At 57.8% G+C, this 27,051-nt stretch overlaps 1 protein-coding gene across 1 annotated transcript; it reads right to left on the reverse strand.

Annotated features, from left to right (window-relative positions):
- Positions 1 to 701: 701 nt before the first annotated feature.
- Positions 702 to 19,382, reverse strand: STK35 (serine/threonine kinase 35). The gene is made up of 3 exons (XM_027813664.2): positions 18,629 to 19,382; positions 12,230 to 12,977; positions 702 to 5,301 (listed from the first exon to the last, which is right to left on the reverse strand). Exons 1-2 carry the CDS (start codon positions 19,047 to 19,049, stop codon positions 12,265 to 12,267), a joined length of 1,134 nt encoding a protein of 377 aa, XP_027669465.2. The 5' UTR covers positions 19,050 to 19,382; the 3' UTR covers positions 702 to 5,301; positions 12,230 to 12,264.
- Positions 19,383 to 27,051: the final 7,669 nt, after the last annotated feature.

The following is a 27,051-nucleotide window of genomic DNA, read 5'->3' on the forward strand; positions in this document are numbered from 1 at the left end:
ACACACGGGAAATCGCTGGCTGATGCTCCCCGGCCAAAGGAAAACTTCCTGCTGCTGCAGGATGCGGCTGAGCCTTGCTGTGCTTTTCCCACCATGAATGTCACCATGGCACTGGGGGTCCCGGCTAGAAATGGGGCTATGGGGGCTCCCAGCTGCTGTGGTTCTGGTCTGTGCATCTGGGACCTGCGGCAGAGCATCTGTGCAAAGGGAGAACACATTTGTGGTTACTAAAGCAGCGATTCTGCAGGGCACATTCCTTGCTGGGTTTGCAGCCACCTCCAGAGCAGGTGGCCAGCTGGGCAAGAGGCTGCTCATCCTCTTTGCCTCCCAAACAGCGGGGCTGCGGGGGACGAGGCAGGAACGGGAGGCATTCCCGCAGGCAGCGTGCAGCAGAGCCTGAGCTCGCCCACCCCGCTAATCGCCGTGGCCTACTTGGTGTCTGCAGCGAGAATGGGGCTAATCCTAATCCAAGGTGAGGATAAATGGCCACGGGTGCCTCACGCCAGGGAGCCATGTTCTGGTTGGCACTGGCCACCGTGCCTTGGTTTAGTGCCCCAAGCCCCCGGGGTCAGGCCGGTTACCTGTCCTGCGGGATGGAGCCAGAATTGCTTTAGTGCCTTGGTCTGCCCAGCTCTGCTCAGGGACCCTGCTTCCTCGCAAACCCGCTGCCAGCAGCACGGATGAAGACAAACGCACAAAGCTTGTGTTTCAAGTTGTGTGTGGCTTTTCAACCCCACCAAATAGCTTTATTCACACAATCGTTTCTTAATTTACAAAGCCTCTGCCACTCATACACATCAGGGTATCCACAGTGTTCAAAGAACTTAAATAGAACATCTCATACCAAGCCAAGTAAACCAAGTACAAAAAATAGATATAAAGTTGTTCACACATAGGTCCTAGATTACCAGCTTCTGTGCAAAAAAAAAAAAAAAAAAAAAAAGAAAAATACAGATTCATTTACTAGTACCATTATCTTTAATTTGGAGTCTGGGTTTAAGCCTTCTGCTCTTGCTAGCTCAGCACAGGAGCTGCAGGGTGAGGGGGGAGCCTGGAGCAGGACTGGGCCAGTACGCCCCTGTCCCAGGGCTCACCCAGCACCACTGGGGCCTCAGCACCCCCCAGCACGGCAGGGCAGCAGCTCCTCTGCAAAGCTGCTGTGCTTAGCTGGATGAATGAGCTGAAGGCCCACGGTGGGCTGGGCAGCTGCAGGTGCCAGAACAGGGACATCAAGCACTCCCCTGTGGCCCCTGCCAACTCTTCCAGCAGCTTGGATATCACCCTCAGAGATAAAAGCACTTGGGTAGCAACAGAGAAGCAGGATTTGTCAGGTCACAGCTGGAGGAGAGCATCTCTCTGTGCTTTCCTTCCAGCTGCGCCCACTGCCCCGACACCCACTCTGAAGTGGGAAATGCTTTTAGACCTGAAGGGCCACATGCTGGGATGAGCCCGGTAACTGACTGAGCAGCAGAGGTACCGCCAGCACAGCTCACCCCACCACCAGCGACAGCTCCCAGCACTGCCTCGTCGAGGGAGCCAGCAGCATGAGCATCGCTCGCATCCCATGGCCGAGGAAGCCAGCGGCTCTGCTTCCCAGATGCTGCCCCTCTGCTGAGCCTGGGACCTGTGCAGCCTGGCTGGTGGGATGGGAGGCTGCAAGGAGCCAGGGGAAAGCACGGCAGCACGCTCCTGTGGCACACGGCTGAGCCGGCATGCCCGTCCTGCAGCAGCATCGCCAAAAGGGAAGCAGGAGCCTGCCTCACCTCAGGCAGCTGTAGTGTGAAGCCTGGGCAGCACACACCTGGGGGAACGAGGGAAAGCAGCAACGTGTTTCCCTGCTCTCATGACCTGCAGAAAGCACAGGGAAACATATCCCAGTCCGTGCCCTGACGCAGCTGGCCCACGATGCTTGGCAGGCTTAAATCCAGACTCAGTACTGCATACAGAGGAGACACACAACGCTCACAATGGAGGATTTCCACAATGATGGTAATGCTTGTTTTAAGTCTTATTGCTCCAGAAAGGCTCTGGGAGCCTCTGATATGTGAAGGAGCTGGGTCCTGAGGAGTAAAGGAAGACCACAGGGGTAACTCTTATCTGTCACTAGCACTGCTGAACCTCAAACACAGCAGCAAGGGGACAAGGGGGAGCTAATCTAACCCCTCAAGGCTAGAGCCATCTCTGCTCTCTCCTCCCCATGGACCAAAGCTGGCTGGGAGATCCCCGTGACACCTGCACGATGCCAGCAGCGTCAGCCTTGCTGCAGGCTGGTACAGATAACATGTTTCCCAATCCTCCTGAGGCTTGGCTTGTTCCCCCCACCCACCCCATATCACTCTTGTAAACAGCATAGAAGTAAACAGTTTCATACAATCGCTTCCCCGGTACGGGCACCAGCTGTGTTCCCCACAAGCCTGGAGGGTGGCAGGGTTTAGAGAGGGTACTTGGCTCCCCCCATACTGACCAGAGCACCCTCCCGCCACCTGGATGCTCAGCCTCACTGCAGCCAGGAAGAGATGGAGACAGCATGGCCCTGGGCTGGGCAATAGGCTGCAGTCTCAGTGCTGCTTTCTTAAGCTTGACATTTCCCAGCAGCACATCCTAATGTCAAGAACATCTACAGCGGAGGGAGAAGTTCAGCCTGCAAGAGCTGGCCAGGAGCTGCCTGACAGACCCACCTGGGAAAAAAAAAGCCTAAACATCCTCCATCCCATAGCACATGCAGGTTTGAGCTGTTCCCAGTTCCCACCTTGTTCTAGAGGGAGTGCTGGTCTGGGCCAAAGTAACTGGGAAGAGAGAATGCTGGGAGCTGTAAACACAAGGCAGGTTCCTGTATAGTCTCAGGAGTTGAGCACAAAGAGCAGCAAAATTGTCAGGGACAAATGCTCTTAAAAGGGTAAATTAATCAGGGAAACATCCGTATTGGCCAAAGGCTAGCAGCCCTAGGACTTGTCCTCAGGAGTGTTTGCTAAATCCTAAATAAGGCACTACGGTCTAGCTCACTAACATCAAGCTGCTTTAAAAACACATCTGCAACGCAAAAGCTGAGGTGGAGACGTGTGGTTTGAAGATGGCCTGAAATGGTGGTGGACCAAGAGGGCTGACGCTCCCAGGGCTTGCCTGGATGCTGCCTGCCTGCTCTCCAAACAGGAGCTGCCTGCTGGGCTCACCCTGTCCCCAGAGAGATGGGTGACAGAAACCTCCTGCTAGGAAGCTCCCTTCAACTGGGATGTTACACCTGGCGAAGGGCCCTTCCAGCAGACAAAGCCACGTGAGCAGGGCTGGGAGATAAAGCCCTCTTACCGCACCTGTTCAAGCCATGGTTAGGTTATTACAGTTATAACAGTCGGGAGCAAAGGCTCTGTCAGGTGGAGGAAGGATGGCCCAATGATCAGGGCACTAATGCTGTAACTACAGGGTTCAGCTCTTGTCTCACTGCAAGCCCCGCCCCCCCCCGGGAGCTGGGGGAGAAACCCACCGGCAGCTTCTTGGCACAGCCGCTGTGGGGACCTGCTGCTAGTCAGAGAGGAATGAGAGCAGCCAAGGTGCCGTCCAGAGCCCCCGCGAGTGCTCTGCAGCCAGGGCCAAGGACAGCGCCTGCTGAGCAAACTGCTCAGACCCCTGGAAGGAGCCTGTACAGCCACAGTCTGACTATGGCCGGCCACATCCCACAGAAGCGTCCCCAGGAACAAACAGAAGAGCAGCGTGGGAACAGGGGCTTGGCGCTGAATTTGTGATGTCCTAACCTTCACAAGTCATAGACAGATGGTCTGGAGCCTCCTGGCATCGTCCTTGTAAGAGGGCCCTGGCCTTCCTGCAGCAACAGCCTTAACTTTGTGTCCTAGAACCAAAGGAAGAGGGAAAAAAAAGAAACCCCTCCCTCCATTCCCTGCTTTAGCCCACCTGAATTTCCTCCATTTCCACTTATTCCCATGAGGTCAGCAAAGTACACTGAGTAGATACAAGGACAGGCAAGGAACAGTTCCCACAGCTGGGGACGAGGGGGTAGGAGGGACCCTCTCCTGCCTGTGGCCCTGGCCAGCTCCAGCTGCAGTAAGGGCTGAGCGCCTGGGCAGGCTGTGAGTGATGCTGGGTCAGAGCAGCCCACTCCTCAAACTGCTCCCGGGTGATTTAGCCTGGTGAGAAATGTTTTAGTCAGTGCAGAACTTGCAGGGTGGAGAAGAGGTGGTGCTTTGCATTTACAGTGAGCAAAGTCTAAAAACCGTTACCACAGGGTCAGCCCCTGAATATTAGTGTTGCTCTATATATAAACAAGGAAATCCAGTATTAACTGCTCAGCCTGAGGTTCCAATCTCCTTACCTGAGCTGTACTGCAACCAACCCTAACCAGTGGCTTTGCTTCCAGGACATAGCCCTCTAGCAGGGAAGTGTTTCACGGGAGGTTAGAATCCAGCCCATGAGCTGTTTCGGCCAAAACTCCTCTTCTCCCAAGCATTGTTCCCAGCTACTGAAGTCTGGCATTACATGGAACAGAGCAGTGGACTGCTTTCCGTTTCTCTTCTATGCAGACAATGTCCACCTGAAAAAAAGTATTTTGGGGCTGCCTGTTGCTCTCTGTAGGGAAAGTCTGTAACAAGTGTCGCTAGTGAAATCCAGGTTGGGGAGAACGAAGGTCTGCCTGTCGCAGCAGCAGACCTGCCTTAGCAAATGGCTTTCCAGCTTGTTCATGCTACTCTATTCTAATGTCAACTGCCCACAGCCTGGGCAGCATCCACCTATTCAGAAGCTGCCTGGCCATGAAATTATTTAGCTGCTTGCAAACACGTGGTCTGAGAGAGACTCACTTTTTCTAAACCATTGCACCGCCAGTGCAAACCTAGCAATCACTGTGCTCCCATTTCCCCTAGGCAAAAGCAACAGCTTTAAACCCAAAGTTGTGCCCAGCTGGACTGAAGAGCTGGTGCCTGGCAGCACACCTCGCTGCCAGGCTGCCAATCCCCACCTCCTTATGGAACCAGGTCTCCTCTAGAAACATCTACTGAGTCAAATGGCAGTACAGGAGATACAGGGAGGGCTGGGCAATAGAAGCTCTGCTCTCTGGATCTTGTTTAAAAGTTTCATAAGCATGACAATTGCCAGCTTGTGCTCTTCTACAGGCTCATACAGCCCCGTCCTGCATCCCCAGAACACCCCTTCCCAACAAAACCAAATAACACCCAAAGATTTCACATTGCCAGAGATCCTGCAGACCAGGGATCTTCCATATCATCATCTTCCCTTATCTTTGACTTCCCTCGTTGCACATAAATAATGGAGATTGTGGGTCCCTGGTAAATAGACCTGCAAGAAAAACAAGAAAGGAGAGAGAGAGGTCAGGTATGTCAGTGGTTTTGTCCCAGTTACCACACTGTGACAACGTCCTGCCAGTGCTCCTGCTGCCACCTGACCCAGACTGCAAGTAGGGAAAGCAAGCAGGATCGTTAGTTCAGTGTGCTCACCGCACCTCTCCTTTCATCCCAAGCCCTAATCGAGCATCATTTGAGGGTCTGGGAGAACTCAAGAAGAGCGCACGCCTTCTCGTTACACAGCCCCAACAGTCACTGCAAACAGCAGCGCCTACGAACAGCAGCACCAGGTGGAGGGTGCAATAGTAACTGGATTGGTGCTGGAGTCATCCGGCTGCTGGGCAGCAGGGCTGGAGGACACCACTGTGGAAAAGGCACCCACTCCCAGCGCCTTCCCACTGGTCCCAGTTAGTCTGAGATAGGTGTTGCAGCATCCCTCTGCTTTGTAGTGCTTTTGTTATCGGTCCAGGCACCATGGGTCTACACTCTGTTTACAGTTATTTCTCCCTCAGGAGCAATTCAGACAGCCCTGCACGGAGCACGCTGCCAAGGTCAGCCCACATCCAGCTGCCCCACTGCATGGGCTGGGCTGGGATGGGATGGGCTGAGCATCACCCCACAGCCCATAACACAGCCCCATCCTGTGGGGCTCACTGCAGTGATAGCCTGGCCAGAACCAGGACGAGCATTACCACAGCAGAGCCCAGCCTTGAGGGTCCACACGATGCACCCACAAGCGCTGGCTCCCAGTCCTCCACCGGGAAAGGTGGAACAAGCCGACACTGGGGACACCCTGCACCACTCACCCTGTGCGTCAGCAGCAGCTCCGGCTTCTCAAGTGGCACTGCAAGAGGTGGTTAAAATCCATTTGGTGCAACTGAAAGCAGAGCAGGATGGGTTCACAGCATGGCCCTGCTGTGCTTGAAACAGCTCATGAGGATGCTCAGTGCCAAGGATTTTAGGGAAAAACAGGCAGATCTGTGCTGCACAGTCGCTGCTCTGGCCCAAGCCCCTGTGCACAGCATCCCCCACAGCCCCTATAGCACCAAGGGTCCTGCAGTGATTCATCTGCAGCCCTGGCACAGCACCCTCCTGCGCTCTGAGGCTCAGGGATGCAGAAATTCTCAACCCCACAGGTAAGCCACCAACATTTTCCACCCCGTTTATTCGCAATCCAGCAAATTCCCTATGGACATCCCATCCAGCAGCAGCACTGGACCCAGCAGAGGAACAGCAGAACAGCACACATGGCATGAGATGTCACTTCTGTACCGGAAATACATCATCCAGGTATTCACAGCCTTCAGGAGGGAGGGACCAGCAGAGCTGAGGCCAGGGGCTGTGCTGGGAAGCAGTGGTGATGGTTTGATGAAAGCTGGGACCCACCTGGCTGACAGAGGGAGCTGGGGGTCTCCCCATTGCTGCCAGCTCGGCTCAGTGGCACCTCAAGGGCTTCCTGCAGCAAGGGACAGGGCTGGAAGTCTCTGGAACATGTGCAAACCTTCAACCCAAGGGGAGGGCCCTGCTTCACTTCATCACCCCAAGTCCTATGCACAGGTGGTAATTTTGCAGGACTTAGCAGTTTAATTTTTCCCCAATCTTGAGCTCTGAGCAAAGTTACATGGAAAAAATAGGGGATGAGTGTTCACCTCTCCCACCAGGAACAAGCAAGGGGCTCTGCAGAGATGCAGAGTAAGAGCAACAGAGCAGTGGGAGAGACCTGCTGAAGGAAAACTGCCACTGCCCAGCAAATTACTCAAATCTCTCAGCCCTAGGAAATCTCATTAAAGAAATCCATGCCCAAAGAACACATTTCTAAAGGGGCTGCCTCTACTGCTCAGAGCAGAAGCCAGGACAATGGGCACGTTGCTTTTCAGGAGAGGTTCACCAGGAGATGCTGCCTTTGCAGGCTGCAATCAGAAAAGCACCCTTCTGTTTGAGAAGGCAGGCTTACAAGAGGCACCAGGACATCAGGTCAGGAATTTTCTGGAAGTAGCTTCATTAGTAAGTAGGGCAGCATTTCTGTTTGTGCTTCCCTGGCATAGGAACATTTTCAGGGAAGGAGCTTGCCTGAGCAGCCCCGAGCTCACACACTGAGACAGGAGAGCTCACTCCATTGATGCACACTGTTTCAGGAGTTTGTTCAAGGGCTTTTAATCCCTCCACTGATGCCACTTATAGTTTTAATCAGCTCGAATGTTCATTCGGCATCAGGAAGATATGAACCAGCAGTCCCCAGAGTCCTCATCCAGCACCTAAGGAAATGACACTAATGCGTGGGTCACAGCAGAGATAGGAGATGGCAGTGCAGTCTGCGTGGTAGCTGAGGGCTCAGCGCAAGGCAGAGAGAGATAACCCAGCACCTTCTCTTGTCAATCATGTTATCTGCCCCTGCATGGGAACACAGGGTACCAGGGAATGGGGCTGAGGGCCTGCTTTGTCTTTTAAATCCTTCCTCATGCTCTCCTCATTTATTTGCAGCACACCCTTTAGGAGCTTCCTTAAATCCAACCTTAAATTCACAGGGGGGAGAGCAGGGATGACTTCGAGCAAATGCAAACAATAACACATCTGGCCAGAGGTGATCCAGTTCACCCTCAGGGCTTTGCTTCTCCCCAGGTAGAACCCAACACTGCCCAGAAAGATGTGCACACTCCGCAGTGTGGCCCTGCGATGCTGCACCCGCGGCTACAGCCAAGAAGAAGATCTGACCTTGCTTTTACTGTCCCATGGCTTTTGTCCATGCCAAGACTAACAAACCACACCGAAAACAGACTGAGGTCAAATCCAACATTATTTCAGAAATGAAACTGCTATTCTTTTCCTTGCCTTCCTGCCCTGTTCCTGGCCAGGGGGTCAAGGCACTTTTACCACATGGTAAAATTTGAGTTGAGTGGTACTAACAGACAAGACATCACTGACAGCTCGCAGAGATGCTGCTGATGGGCTCCCCATCCCTGTCCTTCAGGTCTGAAATTCTGTAGGGCAGCAGTTTATCAGGAGCGGCTGGGCACAGCACCAGAGAGCTCTCGCCGGGTGCAGACACCGTCATGCAGGGAGAGCAGATGAGCTTGTTCAGCATCAGCTCCTGTTGCATTTTGAAAACGCAAAGAGAACAATGCAAATGCAAACAGTTACTTTCAGCTGAAACTGGAATGATCGGAACCAGTGACAGAGGAGTGCTGGAGTGAGTCAGGCTGGCCTTCACCTCAGATACCTTCCTGCCGAAGGCAGCCGAGATGGTGCAGGCTGCACCACGCCACACACAGATTCCTGCCACTCACCTTGAGCATCCACTCCAAAGCCCAGACCTACTGTTTTATCCACAGCAAAACCATCGCAGAACACGATCTATCAGAACAAGCTGCCTTCCACACTGATCACAACCATTGCAGATGGATATCCTACATGAACTAAAACAACAAAGTCTCTTAAATGCATAACTGCAAGTGGTGGGTGACGCTGCCACTGCTCCCCTTGTTTCTGTGGCTGAGACCACTGGTGCCACTCCAGCGAGCAAACAGCCCGCGCTCTCGCTGTACCTCGCTCCTCAGCAACTTCTCTGAGCGTTGCTCAACCACACTACACAGCCCCACAGCATCAGAGCATCCCACCGAAGCAGGGTCCACGGGAGCCCCCTCGCCTGCCCTGGGAACTTGGAGGGCAGCTACAAGAGACACGCAAAGAAAACTATGTTCCCATTGTAGGAACAGAGGAGGGGGAGGGCAGCCCCAGACTCCCAGTATGGACGTGGAGGGGTGAAATACTCCTTTAGTGTGCCTGCAGGGACAGTGCCGGGCTATCCACGGCAATCAAGAGAATCAGCAGGTACTCGCACAATCCAGCCACTCCCTAATTGCACTATAAAAAGGCTTTTGTCCTCCTTGCCCAAAAGGCATGCTTTTGGGAGCAGCGATCTGGGGCTTTAGATAAACTTGCTGCAGAGGGTGGGGAAGCAGAAAGTTCAAATGAGATAAGACTTTCCTTCTCCCCACCGAAATGCTGCCCACCTCTGCTGGCCTTTACCGCCCCTGGGCAAGGAGAGCAAGGGATAAGCAGGCTCATCTCCTCCCCAGACACCAAGCCAGAAACAATTTCCCAGCTGAGAACTGACATTTCATAACTGCATTTTGGAAGGGTAACAGAGCATGAAGCCTGCTGACTGGCAGGTGCATGCAGCATCCGAGGCTGAGCTAAAGGCAAAGCTGTTGGGACATGAAAAAACAATCCTAAGGGGTCAGCGGCCATGCCAAAGACTAAGCAAAAATCTGACTGCCTGGGTCAGGAAGGGTTATGGTTTTCCAGGTTATGACATGGAACAAGGCTGAGCAGGGGCTGAAGCTGTCCGAGGGAAGAACTTCCTGCATGACCCAGCAGCCTATAAGCTCACGCCAGTGCCACAATTAAGCTGTAAGAGGTTACTTGAGTTTCTCAGTCAAATTACCTGAGAGCAGAATTCAGGCCCTGCTCTAAATCCTACTTTAGCTTCTCAAGCAGGTTTCTGATTTAAGATTTGCATTTACTAGGAGCCAGAGGTAGGCTGATAGGAATGCACAAAGCTACACAACACATTAGACAAACCCTATAGGAAGGCACACCAAATATCCTGCTGCCCCATAAGCAAGCCAGAGGACTGCTCCCCACAGCACAAAGCTCTGGGTTTGCGGTGAACATATGGCCAGCGCCGGGCTCCTATCTGGGCCAAGCAGCCGCGCTAGGGATGCCAGGTTGCGTTATGCAAGCGCATCCCTCACCGCCGCAGCTGCGTCACCCACAAGAGCTCTCGGTGCAGACTCACGGCTGGCTCCGGCCACGGGTGGGTAGCGGGGAGGCTGCAGAAGGCAGCTGGGTTTTAAGCAAACAGCCCCCGGGTAGGACTGTCCCCTTGGTGTTTGTTATCCCTGCATGTACTGTTCTGCAGATCTGCGCAGGATGAGTTCTCCCCGCAGGGCGAGGGCTGGTTGTGTAACTCAGCAGCATCATGGCAGGGAGCGATGGCAGATGGCAGCAGGCGAACCCCGACCCTCGGCGAGCAGCAGCACCGCTCCCAGCAGCCAGGAGCCCCACACCTCAGCCTGGCACGCAAGGTGGGGTGCCCTGCGCTCGCCCCAGGACCGGATCACACCCAGCTCCAGGGCTCCCATCTCTGCGGATTCGCTCCCCCACCCTAATCCCCAGCCCACACTTGCACTGGGACCAGTACCAAGCCTCAGCCCCAGGCATAAGCAGTCGCATCAATTACTTGCACTGGAGTCTTAAGGGTGTTAAATATTTTGCGGGGGGGGGGGCCTGGTGTGCAGATGGGACAAACCAGCAGTGACAGAACTAGACCTACCAGCGGGCCTTCCCATTTCTATATTGCTATTGCTCTGCATACAGCACAAAGCTCACCTGGGTGGGCACAAACGCACAGAGGGGACAGGCAGCACGCTGCTTTACATGAGCTCAGGGAGAAGGCTCAGGTGGGCAGCCATGAGGGTGTTTGGTTGTTGTTTTGTGTTTGGGTTTTGTTTGCTTTTGTTTTTTGGTTGGGTTTTTTTGTTTTGGTTTTGGTTTTTTTTTTAGCAAAACCTGCCCAAAATATCCCCACCTTCCCATCACCCTGCTGCTGGAGGCTCGTTCTCGGGAGCGGGCCAGGCACACAGCCGTGGGCTGCGAGGGTGAGGGCTGAGTGTTTGCTGGCTAGGGCAGCCATTTCGTCCCTCTCTGCTCTCCCGTAGCTGGGATCTGCTCTGGTCCGGCAGGATCTGTGGGGGTTTGGGGTGAGGTATGGGCTTGGAGCCCAAGCTGCAATGCCAGCGCCAAACACGAGCAGGCTCCCAGATGTCTCCTGCGACCTGCAAGGGCCTGGTGGCTCTGCAGGAGCCTGAGAAAGGCCCTGGGCTGGGAAGACATCAGCCTCGCCCCTTGTAATCTGTATTTTTTTGGTTTCATTGAAGCATTTGGCCAGGAGAATGCCTAGTAACAGCTCCTGTTTACAAACTGCTTTGCCATGCAGACACCACCTCCCAGTCCTTCGGCATCACTGGTTAATGACATCACCAGCTGCCCCACATCCTGGGGTCCTTCCAGACCATGTGTGACCACTCAGGCCCCTGGAGCAAGACCTCTGAGCTTGGGACTATTTAGGAACCAAGCTGGGGGAGGAAGGAAGGGACTCTGCTTGAACAGAGCTGAGGTCAGCCTCAGCACAACTGTTCTGTAAGCTTCCTTCCTGAGCAGACACAGGTCTACAAGTCTACAAACTCAGACACGGGGGACCAAAGCATCCTACTGGGTTTGGGCAACTGCAGCTCACACCAAAGGGAAGTCTTGCCTTTAGCAAGGAAATGAAACAGACCCACGAAACAGACCCACAAGACAGACCCCACGTGCCTCGTCGGTGAAAGCAAACAGCTTTGTCTGTACAGAAACAGACGTGCCGCTCCACTCAGTGCCTGCTCGCCCAGCCAGCTGAGCCCCAAGGTGTCCTGTCTGAGTCTGAGGGGAAGGGGACTGTGCCAGACAGCAAGGTGCTCACTGCGCTGACCACAGAAATTATACCACACAGCAGAGGAGACTGAACTGGCAGCTCCTTCCCTGCCCCCGGGGAGAAAGAGACATACCCAAAGAAGGTGCTCACAGGTCTCTGCCATGCACCAGTGTGTCTCAGCCACTGGCCAGGACCTCCAAGGAGCAGGGCTCCTGCCCAGCCCTGCCAGCCCCGCTGGGCCTTTAGGCAGCAGTGGGACATGCAGCTGCTAATTCTGTTTCCCACCTCTACTTTATTTTTGCAGTAGAATAGGTGGAAAAAACCTCAGAAGCAGCACTCTGATGAGTCACTATAGAAATAACTGGGAACATAAAAGAGTCTTTTGTGTCACAAAGTGCATTATCAGGCTGGTACAGCAGACAGAATAATAGAAAAACTGTGGATCACTTACCCAGCTGCAAAGCACAGCTGTGCCCTGCCCTGAATTTAAGCAGCACATGTAACCTGGTCCATTCTGGTTTCAAGCTCAAAGGCATCAGGTCGATCCTGCGGGTTAGCAGCCAACATGTCTTTCAAGAGCTGCTTGATTCCCTCAGACATGGAAGTCCTGAGTTTCTGAGGGATGTGCAGCTCCATCTTTGGGTTTTCTAGCAGCGCTTCCCCAACAGGCACAATCTCGGTCCCCTGCTTGATGTAGGTCCCCAGCAGCTCCTTCTTGGTCTCCGCATCAATGAAAGTTATCCTCTCAATCATGGCCCAGATGATGATGCCAAGGGCGAAGATGTCAGCCTTGGCGGTGTAGTGTCCCTCCCAGACCTCGGGCGCCATGTAGAAATCGGAGCCGCAAGCCGAAGACAGCCAGTACTTGTTCACATTCACATTTTTGTTCTCATGCCCGCCCTCCTTGCCCCGAGCAGTCAGGCCAGCGCAGACCTTACTGAGCCCGAAGTCAGCCACCTTGAGAACAGGGGTGCCAGACTTCTCGGTGATCAGGATGTTGTCTGGTTTCAGATCCCGGTGGACAATATGGTTCTTGTGCAGGAAGGCAATGGCACTGGTCAGCTGCAGCATGAAGCTCTTGTTTGTGGCCGGGTCAGGTCTTCGTGAGAGCACGTACTGGTTGAGGTCTCCCCCTTCACAGAACTCCATGACAAACCACAGGTAGCAAGGCTCCTCTGCATAGCCCAGGATCCTCTCACCTAACCAAAAGGGACAAAAACAAGAGTGGGTTTTTCAGGCACATTACAAAATGTCCACACTGACTCAGCACAGGCAAGAAACGGGTCTGGTTTACATCAACAGTAAAGGCCTTAGGAATGTGGCCGGGACCTATCGCACCACGGGGTACCAGTAGTGATGCTGGTACTGCCATGGCTTCACATGCTTTAGGACCTCATCGAGTGCCACGCACCAGCACCACGTTTATCTGAGCCCATTGCCTAGGAGGCAGCTCAGGGACTTGCTCCCAGCAAAGTGCAGGCGCATGAGTGAAACTGAGCGCACACCTTCTCAGGTGCTTGCAGGGAACTTGGAAGCAGAGAGTTACTTTCCTGCACTACTGTCAGGCAGTTCTCCCCAGGCTCTGACAGCCAAAGCAGCAGAGACTAAACGCACAATTAGCAGCAAGTCCCCAGGAAAAAAAAAAAATAAATCAGTTTATGCGAACACCAGCTCTCCCACCTGAGCTCTGCTGCAAGAGGCAAAGGCTGGCTTGTACCTTATGCTTTACTAGTATAACTGCAAGTGAGGAGTAAATCACAAGTAAATCAATGCTGTGCCAGTACAGCCTTGCTAAGAGCTGTCACACCAGTGTCAAAGCAAGCTGGCTCTTCCAGACTATATCTATGCATTTAAGCATTGTGTTTGTGCTAGAGAAGCTCTGCCACTTCAGACAGTTTTCCTTAAGTGTCAAGAGGTCTTTAAAAAGAGGAAACTGGAGACTCAGGTAGCAAATGCTGAGCGCAATCTCAGCCACGCTTACAAATATAACTGTAACCTCACTTGCGAGTACCGCTACTCAGTATTATGTCCTGAACAGCTTCTTCCTTCGCCAGATGTTCACTGAGCTCTTCAAGCTTAGAGCATCGCTGGTCTAGCTTGGCTCCAAACTCATCTAGGTTTTACTCCACTATGCCCCTGCCCGAGCAAACCACTCTCCTGCACATAAGCTAGATCCATCGAGAAATATAAAAGCACCGTATCAGCTAATGGGACCAGGTCTGCCACCGGTGCTCCCAGGGCATCCCCTCACAATGCTGTGATGCTCTGGGGAGCACCAGCAGCAGATCTGGCCCTGTCAGCTGATACCAGGATGCAAACCCTGCTGCCAGATCCCAGTTCACCTTCACAGAGCACCCAGGTGACAGGCAGAGCCTGCACACACAACCAGGGCATTGTTTTGCTCTAGGAACCAGTTTTGCTGTTTTTGTTGGGTTTTGTTTGTTTGTTTTTTTTTTTACCCTCAAGCATCATAAGAGAGAAGCTGGAGGACACCACTCGCCTCTGCCACAGTTAAGTCACACAGACAGACCCAAGTGTTTTGAAAGCAGTTAAATAACTCCACCCTTCTGACAAAGTTGGGTTTTGTTTTAGCAAAGCCCTAGAGAGCATCTGGGAAAGCAAACTTCCAGCAGCAGGTAAAGCCAAGGACTACCAGAGACACCCAAGCCCTGGGCTGCCCAGCACCCGTGCCTGGAACAGTCAGTGATCAGTATGGGTGGGAATATTGGTTATTTGCACAAACAGTCTGTATCCATGGCTACTGCTATGGAAATGAAAGTCTGCACAACAGAAGGATTTGGCTGCACCTCCTTGCCCTCAGCAGAAGGTAAAGGTTAGCTCTGGGGGATGGGAAGGACCATGAACAGGCTGGAGATATGGGGACCTGGGTGCGCTTTGAGGAGCCAAATGAGACACACACCCCCCCCCAAGTGCTGGAGGGGCAGCACGCAAGGCCAAGGACCAACTAGGAGCAGCACAGGACAGCTCAGCTCTGGAGACCAAAACGTTGACCAGGAAAAGAAGCATCTCTGGCATGAGCCAAGACAAGCATGACAGCACGGGAACTGAAGCAGAAGCTCCTCATCCTGGGAGTGGAGCCCTTTGCACAGCCAGGACAGCTTCAGCTCACACCACTGCTGCCACCTCGGGTTTGCTAAACCCCCGCAACGTTGCAGCAGAGCACACGGCTTTGCTTTCCTGCTCCCCCCAGCATCCCAACGTGGGTTTGGCTCTTCTCAGCCAGGAACCACACCATTGATGGGGAGCATGGCAGATCCCTGTGCCCATCATACATGGCCAGGAGCATCAAGGATATTCACACAGCAGCACTGCTGACAACCCCTTCCTGCAGAGAAGTGGCTCAAACATCAGCTCACCAGCAGCCAGGACCTGCTGTCTCTGACAAGCCAAGGTTTGTTTTTAGCATAACTAAGGCTCCGATTTAAAACTTGGCCCCTGAACCTCAGCAAGCACAGGGAGGATGCTGCCGACCCAGCGGTAGCTGCAAGCACCAGGCTCTTCACTTTGGGTGGAGCACTGCTCAGAGAGGCTTAAGCCAAGAGTAATATTTCCTCATTTTCTTTCTATAATCTGAAAGTGTTTTAGTCGTTAAATCATCTTCCTGCCTTCAAAACAAACAGCTTTAAACATAGAGATGGCAAACAGCTTCCTAAAGATGAGATGTTAGCAAACTGAAGTCAAGCAGCCAAGAGCTAAAGTGATGCAGACAGCAGGCAAGACCTGTTCTCCATCACAAAGCAAGCATCCCTGCATGCTCCCCGCCCAGACACCGGACCGGACTACATACACTAACCTCTCCATCTTTGCAGCAGCCCTCCTACAACCCATCCTGGGAGCTCATTAACAGCTTGCTAATTTGCTTAGCATGACAGAGTGGAAAAAAACCCTTACTGACAGAAGAACCAATATCCCCCTCCCCACCATTGTGTGTAACCTCTGACTCCCCCCATGCAAAGGGGCTGTGCTAGAGAGATGAGAGCCAGTGGCACGAAGCCTGGGTCCACCGGCTGATGGTAACATGTGTGAGTGATGCCAGGGCAGCCCACAAGCGAGTCTGAGCACTGGTGGCCCCACAGGTGACGTGCTAGGAAGCAACACCTTATACCTGTTCTCTTATTAAGACAGCTCTACCACTGCTATGGGCACATGGCCATGCACAAGCCTCGAAAGTGCACATGTATCAGGACACCAAGCACATCGCTCAAGTATGTGCCTGTCCTCCAGGCACAGTGCCAGGCTTTCAGCTTCCTTTTTGCTCTCTGCCCCTAAATTTATTATTCCACAACTCATTAAAATGAAGAGGATTTGAGCTCTGCACTGTAGCCGAGACCCAACATCGCCTGGTATCCCAACAGTTGTGCTCCCGATTCAGAAGGTCTCCAACTAATCCCCCCTGCGCCCTGAGCCCCGGCATGTTGGCACAGCATCTGTGCTGGCCTGTAAATAGCCCAGCTGCGGTCGTGCAGAATGGCACGGCAGCACAGCTACAAGTTGGCTACCTCAGCTGGAGCGACAGCACAGCAGCTCCACGCACACAGCTCATGAGCTGCAGGCAGGGACGGAGAGCAAGCAGACCTGGGAGGCTCATCTAGCCCTAACTTTAGCTTTGAAAATATTTATTGGTGCAATATCAGACCCAAAGCTTGGGAAGGCAACAAGCACAGCCTCTGCCGGAGCCTGTGGCCAGCACAACACAGCCTGGGGGGCAGTCAGGAGGAAGGCAGATAGAGGGGAGAACACGCTCTGGTTTGGGGAGTGAAACTGCTACTCTCCAGCCTTGGGATGGAGAACCCAGCTCTGCTCCCCTCTTCAGAGAACTGCAGCAGGACCCAGACAGGCAAAGCCCTCCCCACAGCAGGGAAGTCGGGGTCACCTATAGCTGCACAAGAGCTTTCTCCAAGCCATGCCACCTCTTCTTGGGGTGTGCAACATGAGAAAGGAGTGCAGGAAACACCTGTACCTGCCAGAAAGAGCTTGACTTACTACAGCCAGGCATGCACACGAAGGGAAGAGCTGGCTCCTCTCCCGAGGAGTTGTGCCTGCAGGAGCACATGAAGGAAGAACACAGGCTACACAGAAATTAGGACACTGTCCTTCTTGGGAAGGCTCCCTTGGGCAGTTGTGTGTGGAGTGTGAAGGGAGAGCAGGATCAGGTCTGCATGGGGTAGGGCCAGGCAGGTCTGGACGTGTCACCCCCGAGAGCGCAGAGGGGACAGGCAAGGCAGGGGCAGCCAGAGCCAGAGGTTTGCTTGGAAGATGCACCTCAGCAGCCTCGCAGGAAGTCTGTGCCGGTTACAGGGTTTAAAGGCTGCCTACACTAAGGGACTCAGCTGGGTGGCAGGGGTGGGCACAGGGAGACCGAGCTCACCCCAAGGAGTGTTCGGGAGTCCAGGCACACAAGTTTGGGGAAAGAGGGTTTGGGGTGAGCTGGCTCTGGCAGGCTGGGGGGGGGCATGGGGGCATTGAGGATACAGGGCTCTGGTATTTTTCCACACCTTCACTGCACTTTGGCAGAGCTGGGTCTGACAAGCAGCCAAGGGAGCAAGGGGAGGGAGGGAGCATTTCAGAGATGTCACCATCACAATCATCAGCTGTAGCAGAAGAAAGTGACTCCTCACAGTCCCACAATGCTGCTGAGGGACCTCAGGGGAAGGAGGGAGCGTCAGCCCAGGCTGCAGGCACTGGTGCTTCCAGGGCTGTCCCCACAGAGCCAGCACTGGCATAGGAATGGTGACAGGAGAGCTTGAAGAACAGTCCCAAAACTGTAAGAGCTTGAGGGAACAGGCAGGGCACCGTAACAGGCTGCAGCCTTGGGGTCCTCAGAGGAGATGGGATGCTGTGCATCAGGTGTCCCCTTGGGGACCTTCACTGGTCTCTGGCCCGGTCACACCAAGGGACATGCATGGGCTGTGGGGCAGTTCAGGGTAGTGGAGGGAGCCCCAGGACTGGGGATGTAACTGAGGAGTTAAGTGCTGGCAAGGGGTGCAGGGAAGAGCTGAGGGCAGCACACAGGGACAGTCCCCAGGGCTGGGTCTGAGCCTGAAGATGACAATGGGGTCCCTCAGGAGGAGGGGCACAGGGCTGGGGGGCTGCAGAGGTGTAGGGTACAGGGAGGGACCCCATGGGCAGGGCACAGGGCTACTGAGGCACAGGGTGGGGGCTTAGGAAGGGGTGTCCCTGTGAGCCACACACAGAGGAGGAGAGAGTAGTGGGGACACAGCAGCAGAGCCCAGGGATGCAGCACAGGGCAGGGTGCAGGACAGGTGATGCTGGGCAGAGGTCCCACAGGGGTGGCTGGCAGCAGAGCAGGGTGCTGGGGCAGCAGAGGGACCCTGTGGGGGAGCCCCATGGGGACACATGGAGGTGGGTGATGGGAGCAGCAGGGAGCACGCCTGGGCAGGTACCCCGGCAGTGCAGGGAGACCCCAGGGCAGGCAGGGGCGAGAGGAGAGCCCAGGGATGGTTATACTGGAAAAGTGGTGAGTCAAGGTGGAAGGAGGGGTGTCGTGAGAGCTGGGGGGAGCTGCTGAGAGCAGGCGATGCCAAAGAGGGATGCGGGCAATGGGGTCGTGCTCTGGAGCCAGGGACCAGCAGCAGCACCTGGGGTGTGAGTGGCCGGGAAGGGCACCCCAGGGGCAGGAAAGGGGACGACCCCAGGGGATCCCGCGTGGCTTATCCCCGCGGGTACCTGCTGCGGGGGCGCTGGTGACAACGGGGAGGTGGCAGCCCCAGGGTGCTCAGCAGGGGGTAACCGGGGGGTGAGGCTGAGGGGACACCCCGGGAGGGCGGCGCTGGAGCAGTGCCCAGGCCGGTGCGGGGGGTCCCGGTACCTTTGAGGGAGGTCTCCACGAGGCGCAGGTAGAGCTGGCTGCGCTTGTTGCCGTGGCTCATGCGCTGCCCCAGGCCGTGCCGCTGCAGAACACACTCCTCGAAGCGCACCACGTTGGGGTGCTGCCGCCGGAGGCTCGTCAGGGCCCAGAACTCGGCCAGCGCCAGCTCCACGTTCTCGGGAGCGTCGCAACGGATCCGTTTCACCGCCAGCCGGGCGCCGCTGCGGCCCGACACCGCCTCGTACACCACGCCGTAGGCCCCGCGGCCTATCTCAGCCAGCAGGCTGTACCGTGGGGCGCCGCCGCCGCCAACCGGGCCGGGCCCCGCCGCCGCCGTCATGGGGCCCCGCCGCGCCGCCCGCCGCCGCCGCCGCCGTCCCGCCCTTTGTGTCCCGCGGCGGCCGCCGTCCGCCGTCTCCATGGCACCGCCGCGGGCCGCACGCCTGCCACCGCCGCCCCCCGCCCCCCCCCTCGCCCGGGAGCGCCGCGCCGGGGAGCGCCGCGCGGGCGAGGGGGCACGCGCCGCCGCGTCGGAGGGCGGAAAAGCGCGCCCTGCCTGCCCCTTTAAGCGCTCGGCCAATCGCGGCGGCGCGGGATGAACCACCGCGACGTCGGGGGAGGGGGGGGGGATACGGTACCGGCAACCGGCCTCCCCCCAGCGGCCGGGAGGGCGAAGGGGGCGGCGGGCCGGCTTTCCGAACCCGCAGCCGGTAGCCGGGGTGCAGCGCCGCCAAGGATGACTCAGCGTGGCGGAGGCTCACAGCGGCAGTCGGACCTCCCACCCCCCCCCGCCGCCGCCGCCGTGGTACGCGCCGGCCCAGTGCTAACAAGCCGGTCCTCGGGATGGTGGCGCCCGGCGGCGGCCGCCCCGGTGTGTGTGTGTCCCCTCCTCGCCGAGCATGGCAGGGCACCGGCGGGGGGGGGGGGGAGCGCGGCGAAGGGAGGGACTCGCCCGCGGGGCTCACCTGGGGCGCGGGGCCGGGCTCCGGGCCGGGCGCTGCGCGGCGGCGTGTGAACGGGCGGGGCGGCGGGATAAAGTGGGGCCACGCGCCCTGACGTAACCCCTTATGTAACGGCGGCGGGGGGCGGGGGGAAGGGGTCACCCGTCCCCGTCCACCCTCCCACCGTCACCGGCACGGCCGGTGCTCCGGGGGAGGGGGATGATACCGCATTTTAGGGGGGTGATGCCCCGGGGGGGGGTGATGCCCCGGGATCCGTGCACTGCGTGCAGGACCATGAGGGGCGGCGGGGACCTGCTGGGACACCCCCCCCCCCCGGGGCTGCAGCACGCCCCCTCCCCCAGGATAGCGGTGCTCCCGGTAACTGGGACCCCGGCTCCCCGCGGGGCCGCTGCAGCTTCACCGCTCCCCGGGCGGGCAGCGATGGGTGCTGGGGTCCCCCCCCGGCCGGGGGCTTCGCCAGCGTCAGTCCAGCCCGGGCAGTGCGGGGGGGGCGGGGCGGGGCAGGTTCTGCACCGGGCTGGGGACCGGGGGGAGCAGCCGGCAGCCCGCGGGGCTCGGGGCTCTGCACGCCGCTCCCCCCGTGGGCTTCGCGGGGGGGTGATAGCCACCAACCCCCCAGACTTCATTTTCCAGCCGCTGCTCCCCACGGTTCCCGGCCGTTTCCCAGCGCCGCCGTGGGTGCCGTTAGCAGCCACCACGCTGCGGGCGGCCAGGGAGCACATCCACAGAGCCGGGTTACGGACGGAGCAGCTCCCAAAATCACCGTTTCTGGACTTGTTCCTGAGCGATGCCGCTGCGCTCGCCAGCCCGCAGCAGCTCTGGGCTGTGTCATACTGGTCCCCCCACCCCGGCAGGGATGGAGACCCCCAGTGCCCCCAGCACCCAGGGCTTGGTGGGGCTGACCCTCTGCGGCACACAAGCATGGCGCAGGCTGCGGCTCCCGCCAGCGGCTTGAACTCCATTTGCTGTTAAATGGAGCCGCTTCACCTCCTGGCCCTGGGATGAGGGGGCCGGGGGCGAGGGGGCCGGCGCGGTGCGTGCCGGCGGCAGGGATGATGGCAGCAGGGTGATGTGCAGTGTTTACGTGGGTTCTGCTTTTTTGTACCGGCATCAAGTGGCCACTTGTGCCTCCTGCCCACGCAGGGAGGTCACCGCGTGCCCGCACGCGTGCCCACCTGGGCTGCGCGGTGACCTCGAGCCACCGCAGCGTGACGCAGGCAGGGGCTGAATCGGCTCCCGGTCCCACGCTGCTGTTCTGTCGGCTGCCGCGGCCCCCGCAGCGGTGACCTGCCCCTGCTCTGCGCTGCCTGCCTGGCATCTGCCTCCAGATCGCACCCGAGCAGTCACCGGAGGTTCGCTCCGGTGCTGTCGTGGTTGATCGGAGATCGCGTGGCTCCTGTGGGTGGTTGGAAGAAGACCCCCAGGCTCAGCCCACCCCACAGTTCTCCCCACAGAGCAACTGGTACCTCTCATGTCCCGCAAAATGCATCGATGTGTCCCTTGCCCCACAGTGGGCAGCCGCTGCAAAAGGGCACCCTGCCCTGCCCATGCAGCCGGCGGTTGCTTTGGGGCCAGGAGGGAGAGGGGATGTTTTAGGAGTTTCTGGAAAAGCCCCGTCCCACTGAACAGGAGAAAGCAGATGGTGCTGGAGGAACCACAGCGGAGCGCCTGCTTCCCTGTGGATGCTCCTGCTGGCAGTGCTGGCTCACTGTCCCGCTGCCTGGGGACAGCCCAGGCGGCCGGCAGAGCTTCTCCTGCCTGTGGGGACAATTTATGACATGGCAGGATGGGGGCCCAGCACCTCGAGGTGCCCTGTGTGGTCGGGGGGTGAGTCCCCGGGGACAGGCTGGGGGTGTCGGGGCAGCGCAGCAGTGCCGTCTGACGTGAGCTGCCATCAACTCCCACGTGCTTTCGCGGGAGCCTGGTACGCACACTCGTCCCCCTCCTCGCTGAGCCCGCTTCTCACTGATGTAGTTAGGAAAACTTAAACTTCTCTATTACTGCACATTTCTCTTACCCAGGTGCTTAATTACCATTGTCCCAGGGAAATGTCAGTGTGACTCAGAGACAGTTTCCCATTAGGAAGCGACAGATGAATATTAATCAAACTTGCTGGTGGGTGGGCTTGCTCCCAGCACCTTTCCCGGGGGGACCCTGTCAACCCCCATGCCTGCCCACACCGTGACCGACCCCCGGGAAGACCCTCTTGCCCAACTCAGTGTATGTGCCATGGGTAGAAAATAAGACAGCTCTGCTCCGGGGACGGGAGTAACCCGACCGACCTCCTGGAGCAAAAGGAATCAGCCCTGAGGAAGGAACCTTATTACAAATGACTTTTCTCTCCCTGCCTGTGGGGTTTGCTCCATCCCCAGCAGCGCATCTCCCTCCAGTGCAATTACCCTGCGTGGGGGGGTGGCTGCACCCCGGGCCATTGGGCTCCGGGAGGGATGCTGCAAGCAGGTCTGCATTTGGGGGGGCTGGCGCTGGCCACATTGCTCCCCCCTGCGCTCTGTGGTCCTTGGGCGGGCACCGGCCTTTGGGGTGATGCTGTCACTCTCGCCTGGAGATGCAGCTCTGGGACAGAGCCATTTTCCTGCATAGTGGCAGGTTGAACCAGGGAGGCCAAGTGCTGGGGGTCGACTTCATGGGTTTGGGAGGGCTGTTTGATAGAAATAAAGGTTTTTGGTGTAAAAAATGCTCCTCTCTGCCTGGTCTGAGGTGCCTGCAGGACCACTAGTCCCAGCAGCAAGAGTTAAACCTGCCCAGGGTGTCACCGCAGCCCCTGGCTGAGTGTGTCTGTGGTGGTTTGCAGCTGCATTTTTTCTTGGCTTTGTTCTGTGCCTGCACAGCCTGGCATGGTGTGGTGAGGGGGGGCCGTGGTGCCCTCTGCCCATGACCCTTGTGGGGCTCAAGCCCTGTCGCCCCTGGCCACAGCGCTGCTGCCTCCCAGAATGGGTCCCAAGGGGACATCTCCTCCATCATCGGTCCTGGGGAGATGCAGGATGCTCTGCCTTTGCCTCGCCCCCCCCTCCCCAAGCCCTGCTCCCTTGGTCCATCTGTGCTGGTACAGCCCCATCCCGGGTGAGCCAAAATCCACCTCCAAGCAAAATCTGTGGGGTCCCATGTGCTTTTTGGTGAGCAGAGCCTGGCACCCCAAACATGGGTGCTAGTGGAGGCAGCCACCAGCCTTGGGGACAGGGGGCCACGGGCAGCTGGCGCAGGCTGCCCTGCTCACCCAGCTGTGGCTGCTGGGGGGCCCGTGGAGCGTCCCGGCCATGCCAGCGGCCCCCGCGCCCCTCACCAGCACCGGAAGGGCTGAGCAGGGGGCACGGGGTCCGGCAGCTGGTGTTCAAGCCAGGAGAAAGGCAGGTTGCTGGGAAACATCCCTCTTGAGCTCCGATAAAAATAGCTCCGTCTTCAAGGCGAGAGGATGGGCTGCGCTGCCGGTGGCACACGGGGTGCGCTTGCACCTGCCGGGATGGACCAGCCTGGCCCTGTGGGGTCTGCGCCCCAGACCCCCAGACCCACACCTCTGTTGTGACATGGTGCAGGGGGACGGTGGTGCAGGGGTCCAGCAGGGGGGCCCAGCGCTGCCCTTCTCTACCCCTAAATCAGGCTTGGAAATGTGTGAGCAGGAATCAGAGCTGGGCAGGGAAGGTGGTGGGGGGGGTCTCCATGCCCCCACTTTGCTCCCCCTTCCCCTTTGGCTCATCTCTTTGGGTTTGTCCTCAGGAGGAGGGGGGGCAGTGGAGGGAAGGCTGGCGGGTGCAAGCCCCGGTGGTGCAGAGGTGGGGGGTTTCCATGCGAGGGCTTGGCTGCCCAGCCGGGGTGGGTAGGCTGTGGAGGGGGGGACAACCAGCCTTTCACAGAGCGTGAAGACCCTCTCGCCCTTCTTGTGGCTGTGGACAGGCTCACTCCTCTCCCCAGCATCACCACAGGGACGATGCCTCTCCCCAGCCTGGGGAGTGGGGGGGCGGGGGGACAGGGCTTCAGTCCCCCCACCTTCTTGGGCAGGCTTCGAATTTGATGCCCAGGGGGATTCTCACCCCCGGCAGCCAGACTCCTCCGGCACTCAGCTGGGGGGGGCACATGCACCCCGTCCCAGCCCCTCGCCACCTCCCGCATTTGGGGCATGTTTTTGAGCCCCAGGGACCGAGGCTGGCCCCAATGGGGGTCCCCAAGGGGCGCAACCAGCAGTGGTGCAGTGGCGGGACGTGCACCCCGATCCCTGGGGTGGCTGGGTGGCCCCCGACACAGCAGCAGAGCCTGCTCGGGAGGTGGTGAGGATGCTGCAGGTCTGATTATTCACAGCTTCCCTCGCCACGATTGGCTCCGCGGAGTGAACGCAGCCGGGCCCCGCCGCAGGAGGAGACTCCGTAGCCATAAAAGCGGGGTGGCAGCCGGCCGGCGGTGAGTCCGGTGGGCACCCTGTGCACTGCCGTGGGGCCACCAGCCAGTGTGGCCTCGCCACCGCCATCGATGACCAGCTCAGCCTGACGCCCGTGGAGGGACACCCAGCACCCAGCACCCATCCTGACTTCGTGGAGCTGGCACTCGGCGGGACAGGGAGCAGCGGCAGGTAGGGCTGCCAGGGCCGCCATCCCACTCACATCGCGTGGGCACACGGGGGTATCGCTCCTGCTCACCAGAGAGTGACTTTCTTTAAAAACGCCCCCCCGAGCCGCGATGTTGAGAGCGGCTTGTGGTTGGGCTTGTTGAGTTATTTTGGGGGCTCCCGCCTGGCCACAGGTGCTCCTCTCGTTCCTCGAGCGATTTGGTAGCCCGTGAACTGCTGTCCAGAGCCTTGCTGGGGTTCATTTCGATGTCGATGTCATGCTTGCCACCCTAGCAGTGGGGACACCCAGGGCTCAGGGGGGCAAAGGGAGCGGGGAGAGGGGATAGGGGGAGGTTTCTTTCTCCCCCCACTTGGCTCCAGCAGCAGCGGCAGCTGCAGTGCTGGGTTTTCCTGCAATTCTGTTCCAAAAGTCATTGACTTTTTTGGGAAGTCTTGTCCTGGTGGCGTTTCCAGGTCAGTTTTAAAGGTGAGGTAAGGAACTGTTGGAAGGTGGTTCTTCTCCACCAGCAATACCTGCAGCGTCCTGACTTGCCTGAGCTGCAGCGGGGTGGGAGAGAGCTGCTCAGCGCAGGAGAGCTGTTCACAGCCCTCACTAGAAATGATCACAGGTTATTTGTGATGGGGGAGCCGGTCTCTGGGCTGCCTGGCACATGCAGTGCTGGTTTCCCCGTCCCTCCTTGGGTCACCCCGTCTGTAACTGGCCCCCGGTGTGCACAGATGCCGCTCAGAGCTTTTCCACACACCGGCAAAGCCTGGGCAACAAACTGGAAACAGGACAGGGGAGAAGGGGACCTGGCAGACACTTGACACAGGTAGGACACACTGGGGGCAGCCGGGGACTGTCGTTGGCATTGCCAGACACTGCCACGATCCCGCTGAGGTGTTTCTGCAGGAGCGACAGCTCTGGAGCCTTGGGACTCCTCCAGGTAATGCAGGATCAAGCTCCTACACTGCTTTTCTTCTTCCTCCCTTTGTGTGCTGCTGCTTTTTGCTCTTGCCCAAAGCCCTTCGTTTTCCTCCCCTTTTCCTGCCCCAGTTTTGCCAGTCCCCTCGCAGCTGCAGGAGCAGGCAGAGTGCTGTGGGGCCGTTCATGGCACCATCTGGACAAGGTACGTTTGCAGCGGGGTGTCCCAGGGTGCCCAGGCGCGGGTGGTCCTTGGCCATGCTGTGCCCCAGAGAGCTGCAGCTCCCCTGAGGCTGCAGCAGGGCCAGGTGCTGGGTGACAGGAATGGGACGTGCCGTGTCCGACATGCCATGACACCGAGCTGTGCTGAGCTGGTCGCACCTGCAGCTTGTCCCGAGCTGCCGGACACACGTGGGGTGAAAGTTGCCATCGTGGCCCCCGCACGCTGCTCCAGCAGCACCCACGGGGCTGCCAGCAGCAGAGGAGCACAGCAGGGGTGAGGGAGGGGAAGGGGGTGGGAAAAGAGGGGGACAAAGGTTCCCGGTGGGGCTGGTGGGAAGCAGCCGGTGGCTGTTCTTGGGAGCATCATTCCTCTTGGTGCTGCCGCTAGCACCTACCTGCGTGGCTGGTGAGTCCTCGCCCATCGGTGCCGTGGTGGTGGTGAGGCAGTAGGGGACTGTCACCGTGTCTCAGCGGTGAGGGCTGGCTGGGATCCCACCATGCCCAGCCCAGTCACCTGCCTGCCCCGTTACCTGCCGCTCTGCCGAGGCGAGACGAAGTGATGCGCTGAGGGCTGTGTGGAGCCGGTGTGCGGTGCAGCCAAGGAATGCAGACGGCTTGACACACAATGGTGCAGATAATTCAAATTAAATTTTAATCTAGCATGAATTAATACTGTGGCATTAACATTTCTTCATCAGTACCAATTACAGTACATTAACAGATACTGCTGGAGAAGACAATAGTCTCTAACATGCGTCATTAATGTGTAACAGATCCCTCTGGGTCATGCCTTTCCACCCCAGATAAAAGCAGCAGGCAGTGCTTGCTGCCAGTGCACCCCTTTGGGGTTGGCTCTTGTTCCTGGGGCAATCATGGTCCTGGTGGCACCACAGCCCTGTGACATTGCAACCAGGGCTGGCACCGGCCCCTCCAGCCTCACCTGGGGGGCTCTGAGCACTGCTGCCGGCACAGCCACCCTCCCAGCCATTGCACAGCCCCCCTCCCAGCTATTGCACGGTGTGTTCAGCCCTCCCTGGCTTCATCCATGGAGGCCAGAGGCTCTGACAGGGCTCCCCGCAGGCTGAAGGATGGCGATCACGGTTTGCAGGTAGGCTTGAACCTGAAATCTGGCTTTTTCGCCCTCCTGCTGCACCAGCTCAGCAGAAGTGGCAGGCAGGAGGGAGGGGAGCCGGGCTGTGCTGGCATGGGGTACAGCAGCATGGGGTGAGTCCATACCAGCTGATGGCATCCCTGGTCCCCTTCCTGCTCATGGCTCCAATCACGGTGCTGCTCTTCCCCAAGGCCAAGAGGGAGAGCCAGTGATTAATCCCCTCCATGCTGATCACAATATTGCAGAGAAACTCAGTGCTAAAGAGAAAAAGGGTCTTTTCTTTCTAATGATATGGAAAGAGAGATGGGGGAGATGGGGTGGGGTGAGGTGGGGTGGAATGGGATGGGATGGGATGGGATGGGATGGGATGGGATGGGATGGGTGGTCCCTGCCCCAGGGACCAGGCTGCAGCCAGGGTAAGGGATCGCATCCCATGGTGTCCCCACTGGTCAGACCTGCCCCCTTCTCTCCCTGCCTGGGACCAGGAGCAGCACCCGGAGGTGAGTTGCACGGGCACAGGCACAGGTCGTGGTGCACATCCCCAGGAGCGTCCACACAGGTGGAGGCAGTAGGTGTCCCACACCGAGGGTGCCAGCGGCATGGTGATGGGTTCCCCAGGGCCAGCGCGGAGAAGGTGACAGGCTCTGA

The sequence above is a fragment of the Falco cherrug genome, chromosome 10, assembly GCF_023634085.1.
Source record: "Falco cherrug isolate bFalChe1 chromosome 10, bFalChe1.pri, whole genome shotgun sequence".
NCBI lineage: Eukaryota > Metazoa > Chordata > Aves > Falconiformes > Falconidae > Falco > Falco cherrug.